The 12705-nt window shown below is 48.1% G+C and overlaps 1 protein-coding gene across 3 annotated transcripts; it reads right to left on the bottom strand.

Moving 5' to 3' along the window:
- Window positions 1–8274: 8274 nt before the first annotated feature.
- Window positions 8275–11837, bottom strand: LOC117902980 (GATA zinc finger domain-containing protein 14-like). 3 transcript variants are annotated; one of them, XM_034814673.1, is made up of 2 exons: window positions 9489–11837; window positions 8275–8795 (listed from the first exon to the last, which is right to left on the bottom strand). In XM_034814673.1, exons 1-2 carry the CDS (start codon window positions 11649–11651, stop codon window positions 8511–8513), a joined length of 2448 nt encoding a protein of 815 aa, XP_034670564.1. In that variant the 5' UTR covers window positions 11652–11837; the 3' UTR covers window positions 8275–8510. The 3 variants fall into 3 exon arrangements, with proteins under 3 accessions (XP_034670564.1, XP_034670554.1, XP_034670544.1); XM_034814663.1 differs by having other exon boundaries at window positions 8275–10748; window positions 10830–11836; XM_034814653.1 differs by having other exon boundaries at window positions 8275–8698; window positions 8762–11836.
- Between the last annotated feature and the right edge of the window lie 868 nt (window positions 11838–12705).

Consider the following 12705-nt stretch of genomic DNA (forward strand, 5'->3'; position numbering starts at 1 on the left):
CTCGGGCACGCAGCACTGGCTGGCCACTGGCCGAGCAGCACTCGAGCAGAAGCAGAAGCAGAAGATAGCGTAGAAGCAGCCCAGAAAAGGGTTGTTCTGTGTGGGTGTGGGTGTGTGCTGCTGTTGGTGCTGGTGCTGGTGTGCGTGGGGGGGCTTGCTTGGCAGGCATTTTATTTATGCTGCGTGGCCGTTTCTTTGCGTCCATCTACCTACATAACTCCACTCTCTCTCCCACTCTCCAAGTCCCGCTCTTTTGTTGTTCTTTTTTAAATTGGCAAGTGCCAGCGGGCGGATCATCACCACCCACCCACCCACTGCACTGGTGGCCTGCTCATCAACGTTGCTGGGCATCCTTTAGCCCGCCACCCTCAACCCGTTACCCGTTCGTGCGTTTTGCTGTCCAGCCTCTGCCTTACCCCTTGCCCCTTTCCTTTTGGCATGGCTTTGGGTGGGTTGGTCCAGTAGGTGGGCTTAATTTAAGCGGGTTTTATTTTTTCTCAATTCCTCGCTCTCTCATTCTCTCTCTTTCGCTGACCATCCATCTCTTTCACTCTCTCTCTCTCTCTCCCTCTGTAGGTCGCTCTCTTTTTTACATGCTTTTTCGTTTTGGTTTTTTTTTGCTGTGTTTTTTATTTGATTTTGCTTTGTATTTTCACTTTTTTTGTTGCTGGTCGCCCACTAAGGGGGTGGCTTTTAATGTGTGTGTGTGTGTGTGTGTGTGTGTGTGTGTGAATCTCGTTATGTTGTCTTTTGTTTGAAATGTCCGCTGCCGCTGCTGCTGCTGCCGCGTGTTGTAACTCTTTTCTTTTGCTTTTCCTTTTCCTTTTATTTGTTGTCTCCTTTTTATTTTATTTTATATAATGTATTTATGTTGTTGTTGTCTTTGTCTAAGTTAAACAATTTTAATTGAATTTTTAACAAAAATAGGGGAAACCATTTATCCCAGCCAAAAGCGGTCGCAAAAGGTTTCACAGGGGGACTGAGGCTGGGGGCAAAACTAAGGCAAGGAAAAAATGAGACACAACTAGGGAGAAAAAGTAGCGCAAAAAAAAGAAAAAGAGTTTTGCCTGCCTTGTGGGGCAGGAGCTGCTAATTACTGTGTATATTTGTGGTAAGAATGCATAAATGTAGATCGTAGACTCTTCAATTAAAAGGCTAATAATAGTTTAGATTTGAAAATTAAAACCTGACAACAAATTGAATCCACTCGGATACCTGAGCTTGAGCCCGCCAATGCGTTCAGCTGTCATTGCAAGCGGACACGAAAACATGCTTAAATTTGTCATTAATTTATGTTGCACAAATTTATTTAGCTACCGAATATTTGCGAACATTATTTTATATTCAATTTCCATATTGGATTTAACCAGCAGTTTGGCATGCATCCCATTAGCACTGCCTGAAGACTTTCCATTGATTCAATGAAATTCATATTCAAATTTAACTAAGAGCTTGAAAAAACCAACATTTATATATTTAAAGCAAATTAAATAAGAACTTTTAGAGTGGCAGCACTAATTTTAATGATTGCTGCAGTGGAAAATTCTACGCATTGAATCTGCATTTGGTCTCCATTAATTGGCAAGCAGTTTCTGTTGTTTCAATTGCTTTCAATGTACTGCTTGCCTTCGCGGAGAATCGTACGCGTTGAGCGCGCATTTGCCAAGCAGTTTCTGGGAACCGTTAGGCTGCTCTCCACCTCTTCCTCAATTAAGTTGCATATGTTTTCGGTAAACTGCTTCATTGAGCTTCATTTCTGTTTGTTTGCTTGTTTGTTTTTGTTGTTTTGGTTGTCAATGTTTTATTGATTCAGCGCTGTGTGATCCCTTTTTTTCTTGATGTGAAGCTCTCTCTCTAATGGTGCTTTTGCCACCTTCCCACACACACACAACCCAACTGAGTGGCATCCATTGCCATGACAAATGATGCAAATTTAATTGGGCAAAAGCATCAGCAGCATCAGCATCGGGCTTCGGTATCAGCTTCTCAGGTCTGAGATGGTCAGAGAGAGAGAGAGAGAAATGTGAGCGAAATTGGGAATTGAGGCAAATGTCCTTTGATATTTAATATGTTTAAATATGCGAAGCCTTTTCAGGCGTGTCAGCAAAAAAAGGGACCCAACTGGACACAAACAAACACATGCACACAAGACATATACATGTGCATGTGCATGTGTGTGTGTGTGTGTGTGTATACATATATGCTGATATAGTGGAAAACATCAGGAACAGTCCCAAGCGAAATTCATTCAAACGAAACGAAATGAAACGAATTCAATTGACGAAGACGACGACGACGACGACGAGAATAATGCCAATGAAGAGTAAAGTAGATCGATAGATAGCCCACACACACACACACACACGCACACAAACACTTATGTGTATGTGTGGCCATCATGTGTGACAGCAGGGGGTGCGGGGAGTGCGGGGAGTGCGGGGAGTGCGGGGAGTGCGGGGAGTGAGGGGAGTGCGGGGAGTGCGGGGGCTCCGACGGGGTTGACTAGAGATCGTAATGCAAACTGTCAGAATGCGTAACTCAATTTACAATTTTCCCTTTTCCGCTTACTTCCACGCAACAAAAGAAAGTCGCCCAGTCGGCGCGGCCAGCGCTCGGGGCGGGGGGTCAGGCTGAATTAAAAGAAAATGGAAAATGCTAAAAAAAAAAAACCCCAGATAGAGAGCGAGTCAGAGAGAGAGAGAGAGAGAGAGGACAGTGGCCAAAAAGCAACCAACTGGACGGCGTCCAGGTCCTTGCTTTTTTGGCACATGGCTGAGCGCGCTCGCTGGCTGTCTCTTTCTGGCCCCCGATAAAGACACCCAAGTGTGCGTGTGGCATGTGCAGGCTGGGGGGAAGGTGGGGAGCTGATGGGTAAATGGGGTGTGGGTGTGTGGGTGGGTGGCTTGGTCAACTCTGGACAGGCTTTTTGTTTCGCACGAATCCTTTCGCCAGCAGCGCACACAAAAAAAAGCGAACAGGGGAAAAAAAACGTAAGCGAAAGTGAACAAAAATGTAACAAAATATGGGGGTGCGGTGTCCAGGGGCTCAGCGCGGGGTAGCGGAGTGTGTGCAAAAAAAAATGAAAATGGAAAGTGCTGCACACACACACACACACACAGAAGGTACAGTGATGCCTGCTTGAGCAGTGCCAGACGCTGCAGGGAGATGATCTCCTGCCACTGGGCATATAAGTTGCGATTGCCGACACTCTGCACGTGGCTTGGCTCCAACTGCAGCCGCTCGTTTCGTTGATGAGAGTTCACTTTGTGGAGTGTCAACTGTGCAACGCGCACGCGGCACAGGATTCGTTTGGACAATTGGCCCTGGCCAGCATAACCCCTTGCAATCCTTGCCCGAACAACCCTTCCCCCTGTGCACACGTTGCCCACCAACCACCCCCCCGCTGACCCACTCCCAGTTCGTTTTTTTCTCGTTTTTTTTTGGCAATGTTTGCCAAGCGTGCAGAAAAGCTGACCAGCCCAAAAAAAGAAATGGAGAAGAACGAACAAACGAAAGAAGCAAACGAAAGGGGGAAGCTGAGGAGGAGGGGGACAGCAGGAGGACAGCAGGAGGACAGCAGGAGCAGGGGCAAACGCACCAAATTATATAGAAAATATACAAACAGACATAAAAAACGAGCCAAAAATCTCTGAGAAAAGCAGAAGCGAGAGCCAGGAGGTGGGCGGCAGTAAGGCGGCAGGCAGCGCGGGTGGGCAGAGCGCGGGGAGTGGGAGGATGAAAAGTGAAAGTGCCCAAAAAGGGTTACCAGAAATTGCGTCGGCGAAAAAAAGCCGAAAAAAGGCGGACAGCAGCAGTGGACGGGTGTGGGAGTGGGAGTGCAAAAGAGAGAGAGAGAGAGAGAGAAAGCAGCAAAGAAATGTAAAGAAAATTACAAAATCACCCCCTTTGGCCAGGCTTACATGCTTACAGTTATTACCATGATAAGGTGGACAGATTGTCCAGAGGCAGCAGCAGCAGCAGCAGCAGCAGGAGGAGGAGCAGGAGGCAGAGAGTTTTCCTGCATCTGGCACAGGTCCTGGTCCTGGCCGCTCCATGGGCTTATCTGCCTTGTCCGGAAATGAGTTGTGCCAAAAGCGCAAGTTGCAAGTTTATGACTGGATCCGGCAAGTAGCAAGAAACAGCAGAGGGGCGGCAGAGGCACAGCAGAAGGGTTTTAGCAGCAGGTTGAGCTGAATGGAGTTAGGTGCACGAACCGAGTCAGGATCAGGGCTAGGAGCTTAGCAAATGGTCAAGCTTGGAATGGTTGGACACATTTTTGTGCCATTTTTAGTTGCATTTTACGCGATAAATTCTTCGCACAAGAAAAGAGAGAGAAAAAGCAGCGATAAATGGATAATTTAAGTAAATGCCAATGAAAATTTCAATGAAAGACAAAGACTGCGAGCAAGTGGGCAGCCAGCCAGCGGCACTCCGGATTTAGGAAGAGAAAATCAATCGCTAAAAAAGGGTTTGCAAGCCTCTCTTCCATACTTAAACATACATTAAATGGCACTGGAAATAGGCGTCCAGCAAGGCTAATAAATATGGGAATATTAAATTGAAATTAGCTCTAAAATGCGTCAACAAACTTGTGCAAATAATTGCTAAAAACAAATCAAAGCTAAGCTCAAACCAAGGGAAACACGCACAAAATGTGAGATTATTTCCGCTGCTGTGGATGCATCGTGCATTCTCCTACTAAGCCTCAAACTTAGACCATCGAGCGACCTCCTTCGCTGCTCCTCTCGCTGCTAAGTGCAGCATTTCGAGAGCAAATGTTGACCACACAAGGCGCGGGACGTCCAACGCGTTGCCTCAGCAGCGCAGCAAAATGAGAAATTACATAAAAAACGAAATTTATACATGCAAATGCAGGCAGGAAGGCAGGCAGGCGGCCACATGTACCTTGTCCGTGTCCGTGTCCGTGTTCCTGTCCGTGTCCGTGTCCGTGCATACATACACATGTCTGCCTGCCTGTCTGCCTGTCTGTCGAAAAAGAAATAAACAGTGGTGCGGGGGGGAGTAGCACAAAAAAATATAAGGAAATCTTCCCTTAGCTTTTCATTTTCCATGTTGTGTAGTTGACAGTCCAGACCAGCCCCCTTTAGCGGACGGGCGTTCGGCCTTTTGCTCGTTTTTCTCGTTTTATTTTTTGTTTGGTTTTTTAAGTAGGAAATTGTGTCCAAGCTTCGCTCGTACGCTCTCGTTTCCTCACTCCCGCTCCCGCTCCCGCTCCCGGTGTGTCCTGTCTCTGCTGTCTTCTGTCTCTGTCTCTTATCAAATGATTTTCTTTTTGGAGACTTTCGCTGCTGCCCGTCAAAGGCGGACAAGGACAAGACAACCCTTTTAGTCCCTGCCGTGCGGCCCCTGGCAAAAGAGAGACAGAGACAGAGACAGAGAGAGAGAGAGAGAGTGAAAGAGATAGCAATTTGATTGCTGGGCAGCAAGCGATGCTAATGCTGGCACGGACCACAACAAAAATTGAGCCATGATTTTGCATTTGCTTTTCGATTTTGATTTTTCTTGCAAAAACTTTACCCCAAATTTCAATGTAAGTCACTGGGTCTCTGCCTGTAAACAACAAAAAAAGGAAGAACTAAAAAACTATACGCACACGCAGACACGGTATGTGTGTGTGTGTGTGTGGCTGGTCATAAATTAAACACGCAGCCCGCAAAAGTATGCTACGGATTTTGTATTTCGATTTGGAATGGGTTTCGGGTGTGTGGGGGGGCGCTGTATGGGATCTCTGTTGAATGCGCTGAGGCGTGCAAATGCCAAAGTTACCAGAAAAAAGCCCAGCAACAACAAATCAAGTCAGTCGAAGTTCTGAATACTCTGACAGTAGGATTTTTGCTCACAAAAAGATTTTAATTGGAAGTGCAGCCAATGGTTGCAGCAGCTTCGATGGTAACATTGTAATGCCCGCTGCCTAGGGTAGTGCCGCCTCCAACATCTACAGCTACAGGGCAGCCCCCAGCCACCGGCAGCCACCTCCAGCTCTAGCCTTCAGCCACATCCCCCATTGTGGCCATCCCCCATTTGTTTGTCTGTGGTCGCACAACTTGAAAACTACTTTGCATAAGACAAAATGCTGTAGGCGCACACCCGCACAGCCGCACACACATGACCAGAAGTTGGCCAAACTATCCGTAAACTCACACACACACACACACACACGAGCAACCCACCACCAAGTCCACCCTTTGGGCAGACAAACAAGAACTCGCCTTGATTATAAATTTCAACTTAATTACAAAAACAGAGTTTAATCCTTTGCCAAACTGTGTCGCTGACTTGGCAGCACATACAGGGGGCATGTACATACATATGTATAAATGTACATTATGTACATGCAAATTGGATGTGTGCTGCAAAGGATGCTTACTAATTTATGGCCAGCCAAACTATCCGCTCCACAGCAAACCGCTCGAGGCACAGCGCACCGAGCACAGTGGCACCCAAGCGAGGGGGCTGGCAGCCCCACAAGAAGCTGTAATGGCAGGGCTGTCGTTCGGTTTTATTCGCTGCCCAAATAGAGTTGACAATGGATCGCATCAGACTGCTGCTAGTTGCAGCTGAATGGCAGGACTAAGACAGCATTTTCTTGCCAAGATCAGCCACGGCCCGCGGTGGAGCGCAGCCCCCCCTCAAGCTGTTCACGTGGAGTAAAATCGACAAAAGTTTGCTTACCTAAACACACACACACGCACACACGCACACACACACATATGTATGTATGCATAGTTTTTGAATTGAGAATCTGAAGTCAGAGTTTGGCATACAATCAGGCAGAGCGGAGCAGAGCTCTGGCATCTCTCTCTCTCTCTCTCTCTCTCTGGCTATATTTCTGTGATGTTTATGTGGAGAAAGTTAGGACATTCGACGCACACACACAAGCACCCACCTGCATTACATAAGCGCTACCCCTTCCCCCACAGCACACACACACACACACACGCATGGCTAAACCAATTTCCACAGAGAACATTTTAAATTTCCGACACACACACACAAAACGAACGAAAATTTGCGAATGCCAAACGGAACCCCCCTCCGGCCACACACACACACACACACACAGATAAACAGCTATGCAGACACACACACACACACACATGAGCATGGGCTTGGGCATGGGGCATCAACTTAACTTACAATAAAAGCCATTGCCCAGCCTCCCCCGGCCAGTACGGGACGTCTCTCTGCCCCCTGTCGATGTCCTGCACCAGGCTGTCCTCCCTTTCCAAATGCTGCTCAAGCGCGTATGCCCTTGGCTGAGGGTATGGTGACTTTTGAGCAGATATTGGCCACACTTTGAGGTAAGTAATCGGCTCATAAGCCCACGCTGGAGTAACATTTGGCATGGGATTTTGTAGGGGCAACATCCGCAGGAGAAAGTGCAGCCAAAATGCAAAAATAAAGTTGAAAAAGTAGATCTAAAAAGCAGAACCAAAAGAACCAAAGATGTGTTCACAAATGCTTTCTGATCTTCTCTAGAGTTTTCTGTTCCCTTATCAGACTTCTGCAGATCTTTCCCATTGATTTTGTAATAGCAAAAATTATTATCAGCCTCAAAAAGCGCAGATATTCTTCAGCTCTAACTGCTGTTTGTTTTGCGTGTGTGTCAGGGTATCTAAAGCTTCGACTTTACTTTTGTTTTTCGCTCCACAGTTTTGTCTTTATGTTGTTGTTATATGTAAAGTGCGTAAGTTGTGCCCTAAGCCAGAGTGGGTCGGGGTGGGCCAGCACCAGAAGCAGAATCTGAATGTGAATCAAGGCCAAGCACAGGGACAGGGAAGTGGCAACCAGAGGCAAGTGACAGAGCCCAAGTGTGTGGGCAGAGGCAAGGGGCTAGTCAGCCATGGTAGGATGGGTTTCCTCTGCACTATTTTACATACGTAATGCGAACTTCATGGGCCGAGAGCCTTCATAAGCGCCGTTGGCCAAAAGCTTTGAAAATTAGCGCTGCTTCTACGGGGAGCTGGGAGCTGGGAGCTGGGAGAGCCAGGAGACAGGAGACAGAAGCGGCAGTTGCGGATGAGCGCATGAGGCAGTGGGGGGGAGCACTGGGCGAGAGTTGGAGGTGTGCCATCAAAATCTAAAACACAAAAGCAAATCCAATTGAAAGAGATCTTTCCGATTGCAGTCTGCCTGACCATTGGATCACCCACATGAAGAACACCTTCCGCTTTTGTGTGTGTGTAAAAAGTGTACAGAAATATTATTTCATATTAGAATCCTTCACAAATGGATACAAAATGTTTGTGTGTGTGTGGCAGGAACATTCGCGTGGCATGCTTTGATTTTGGTCTGCTTCGAAAATCGTACACTGCGGAATTTGACTCTTGACTGTTTGCTGTTGGGAGAGATCGAATCTCTGGGCATTTGATTATTCTTTTGGGCTATCTTGATTTTTGATGTCTAATGTCTGATGTCTGATGTGTGGGTGTGTTGAATCTTTACTTTAGTTGGTGGCCGCCTTTTGGCTTTGTTGGTGCTTCATTTTCTTACTTCGTGCCTGTCTGTGGACGCTTCTGGCGATTCTGTGCCACATTCAGTTGCTTGGCCGTGCCACTGCCCAGCTGCTGATCCTCCAGCAGCTGTGGTGTGGGCATCTGTGGCATTGGCGTTGGCAGCAGGCCCGTGTAAATGCTGCTTGAGGGCTCAGTGCTGGGTATGCCACCATAGACACGATAGTTGTTCTGATACTGTTGGTGCTGCTGATAGTTCTGATAGTTTCGCTGATTGTTGTACTGATTGTTGTAGCGCTGCTGCTGCTGCTGGTGCTGGTGCTGCTGCTGACCGGCAGCGTTCATCGTTTGACTCTTGGGTTGACCGCTCTGCGCCTTGACGTGGGCCCAGGGCGTGCAGCCGAGCACAACGGACGGATGCGGCTTGCGATGGGCACGCGAAGTGGAACGTTGAAATCGCTGGCGTTTCGCAGCACGCGATGGGCTCCGTGGTGCTTGGGTGCGTGAGGTGCTGCGTGAGGTGCTGCGTGCTGGACCACGTGAAGAGCTGGCCGGGCGTGCCGGACCGCCAATTAGGGGCCATGGATTCGGGGCCAGGGAAGTCGAAGAGCTGACTTGTTGGGGCCCTGCAGGCGCTGTCTGGGCGGTGGCACCGCGCACTGTGGTACCGATGGGGGGCCACTGGCTGGGCTCCTGGTACTGTAGCGTGGTGCAGGCTGCCTCGTTGGGCTTCCGGATCGCTCCGCCCCGGCTATTGTCTGGCCGGTACCACGGAGTGTTGGCTTTCGGATCCGCTGGCGTTGCTAGCAGCGTCATTTGCTGTGTGGGTGCCGCCGCTGGTGGGGTCTGGGGCGTGGGCAGCAGCGGAGATCCCCGAAGAGTGCCCTGCGATGTGTCCGGGGAGCCTGTAATAGTCGCCGTTGGTGAGCCCGTCAGTGTGCCTTGGGAAGAGTCGGGCGACTCTTGGTCATCGTTTTGTGGCGACCCAAATGAAGGAGGAGAACCCATTGCCACGGATGGTGCTGGTGTTGAGAACTCCGATCCCTGCCATGGACGTTGAGCAGCAGACTGCTCCGCGGCACGGCGCTGTGTGGCTGAATGCAGCGCGGACCATGCAGCACAACGTGCCGCAGCTGCCTGCAGCTGCCAGGCGGCAGGAATATCATTCAAGTCATCTGCGGCTTCTGGAGAGCCATTCGGATGTCCTCGATACCCGCGAGTACGCTGCGCCGCTCGATTCGAGTTTGAATTCCGATTTGGACTTACATTCGGAGCTTGATTGTGGTGACTGTACTGCTGCTGCTGCTTTGGTTTTTGGTTCGGAAACTGAGCGGGATTGCTGCTCGGATTTTTGTTCAGAATCACGGTCGGATTCTGGCTGTCAGTCTGGCTTGGATTTTGGTTGCCAACCCGAGCGTAAATGATCCGCTCGTTCTGGTTCTGCTGATTCTGTGCGAGAATTTGATTCTGCATTGCATTCTGGTTCGCGACGTGGTTCAACATTTGCTCCGCAAATTCATTTATAATCCGGTTCGCTGATTGACCTGCACGCAGGTTCCCAGTCAGAGCCTTATTGAGGTTCTGACTCATCTTATAATACTGGTTCAGATTCAGGTTCGCAAATATGTTCTCGGTCTGGTCCGCAAGCTGGCTCTGATCCTGGCTCTGATTCTGGTCGGCAAGTTGACTCATATTCTGGTTCAAATTCTGGCTTTGATTCTGGTTTGCAAAATGATTCTGGCTCTGATTCTCGTTTGCGTACTGGATCTGATTCTCGTTGGCATACTGGATCTCATTGTGGTTCAGATCCTGCTCCTCAAACTGGCTCTGATTTTGGATCTGATTTTGGTTTTCAAACTCGGACTGATTCTGTGTCTGATACTGGTTCTGATTCAGATTCTGGTTCGCAAACTGGCTCTGATTCTGGTTAAAATTCTCGTTCTGATTATTGTTCAAATGCTGGTTCTGATTCCCGTTCGCGAACTGGCTCTGATTCTCATTCGCAAACTGCTTCTGATTCTTGTTTGAAAAATTGTTCTGATTGTCGGATTGATTCTGATTGGCAAGTTGATTCAGATTGTGGTTTTGATTCTGGTTCGTGAACTGACTCTGATTCTGGTTCGTGAACTGGCTCCAGTTGTGGTGCTCATTCTGATTGGCAGGTTGACTTGGATTCTGGTTTGCAAACTGAATCTGGTTTTGATTCAGATTAGAAAACTGGCCATGGTTCTGGTTCGCAAACTGGCTCTGATTCTGGTTCAGGTTCTGGGCGTGACATTGCTGATTTTGCTGCTGGCTCTGCTGCTGGTCCGTATTATGAGCGTAATTGTGGCTTTGATTTGCTATCGCACTGTGGGCCTTATTCTGTTTCGGAATCTGTTCATTGGTTGCATTCTGTTCTTGAGACTGCTTCTGATTCTGCGCCAGAGCATTGTTTGGTTTCTGGTTCTGATTCGAGTTCCCGGGCTGGGGCTGCAGCTGTGGCTGCATCTGCGGCAGAGTCTGCGACTGTTGCAGCTCCTTATTCTGCTCCGCCTGAGCTTGCTCCTCATTCTTTGCTGCCATCTCGGCCTTCTGTTGCTTCCGTTTCTGCGAGAGCCGCTCAAAAATCGCCTTATGACGCCCCTCGAGCAGCTTACAGATCTTCCGCTCCGCCATCAGATGCTGGCCGACGAGCTCCTGCTGGAACAGCTGGCGCTGCAAGTGCGTGGGCAGCGTATCGCGAATTCTTTGCGCCAGCTTGCCGCTTCGTGTCTGCAGTCGCACCAGCTCGCTGTACAGAATCTCGTTCGTGTACTCGAGTGTGACGTCACTTGCCGGCTCCCCGTCGTAGTCGTAGGTGCTAGCCCTCGGCTCTTCGGCTTCGCGGTGCTGCTTCGGGTCGTTGGGTTGGTCGGGCGCCTGCTCTTCGGGGTCCCCCGCGCTTCCCCCCGGGCCGAACATTCCATCTGCTTGTGGTCTGCTCATGGTGCTGTCTGGCTGTTGCATTTTTGTGAGCGTGAAGTACGGCTTGAAGGGGCGTCCCCATTGCGGTGTGACTTCATCGGTGGTGCCTTCGTCAGTAGCTTTGCTCTGTTTCTGGCTTAGGGTCTGTGCCGTTCGCAGACGAATGGCCCGCTCCGCCCCAATGGGCAGCAGCGGCGGCTTCTTCATTTTGCTCTTTGAGCGTTTGTGCATTTTTTTTTTGGTTTGTTTGTTAGTTTTCCGAACAAATGAACTGCAAAAAGATTTCCCACAAACGAACAAATTTTGACAATTAATTTCACAATTTAACTAAAATTTTTTTTGTTCTATTTTTTTTTTTGTTCACCTGTTTTTGGAACTGCACTGTTTTCACAACTATGAACAACTGAACACTGGCTCTGAAACTGGGAAACTAACACAAAGCGGAGTCCGTGACAGGCAGACAAAGTCAAGGCCTACTTGCTTGATCCAGAAAGTTCCACAAAAAAAAGACCAAAAACCAAACAAAAAAACCCAAAATGCATGACACACTAACGGATTGCAATTATGATAGTTCAGGGTTGCCACCATTGCATAACATTTGTATTCACATTAAATACAACTCTTTTTGTATGTATCCCGCGCCATAAATTGGTTCAAATGTAAATGTTCATCAGTTTTAATTTATTTATTTTGTCGGAAGATTTACTTTTATTTAAGTTTTCTAACGTTTCTTCCATGTAAATTGCACGCTTTCAAGCGTCTAATAATTATATTACAATTCCATTGCTGAACTCTTTCTCTTCTTGAGTTAAGAACCAATATTTGACCATGACAACTGTCAATTCTTTGCCTTCCAATTATTCTACGGCTGAGATTTCTATCAAAATAACTTTTTTGCCAATTGGGGATTGCTTTTTGCCAAATTTTCTGTAGCAAAAACCATTCTGTTGGCAATTACCAAAAACTGAATGAAATGAAGACATCGTTTGTGGCATTAATGGGCCATAGAGGGACATCATACCGCGTGCAGAATTTTTGGCAACCACCCAACAAATTGAATGGAAATCAAAATGATGTTGAGCTCAATTCCCACAGGAATCAATCTTGGACACACACCCATGCCAGCTGAGAGTCTGAACGTTCTTGTGATCTGTGCAAATCGTTTTACGCCGCCCCAGCAACCTGCTTTCAACATAATTTTCAATTGTCCAAATGAATTTAAAGTTCAAGTCTTCAGCGCCGACCCAATCCAATCCCACATCGCACATCGCACATCCCACACCAG

This window comes from Drosophila subobscura, chromosome A (assembly GCF_008121235.1).
Source record: "Drosophila subobscura isolate 14011-0131.10 chromosome A, UCBerk_Dsub_1.0, whole genome shotgun sequence".
In the NCBI taxonomy this organism is placed as follows: domain Eukaryota; kingdom Metazoa; phylum Arthropoda; class Insecta; order Diptera; family Drosophilidae; genus Drosophila; species Drosophila subobscura.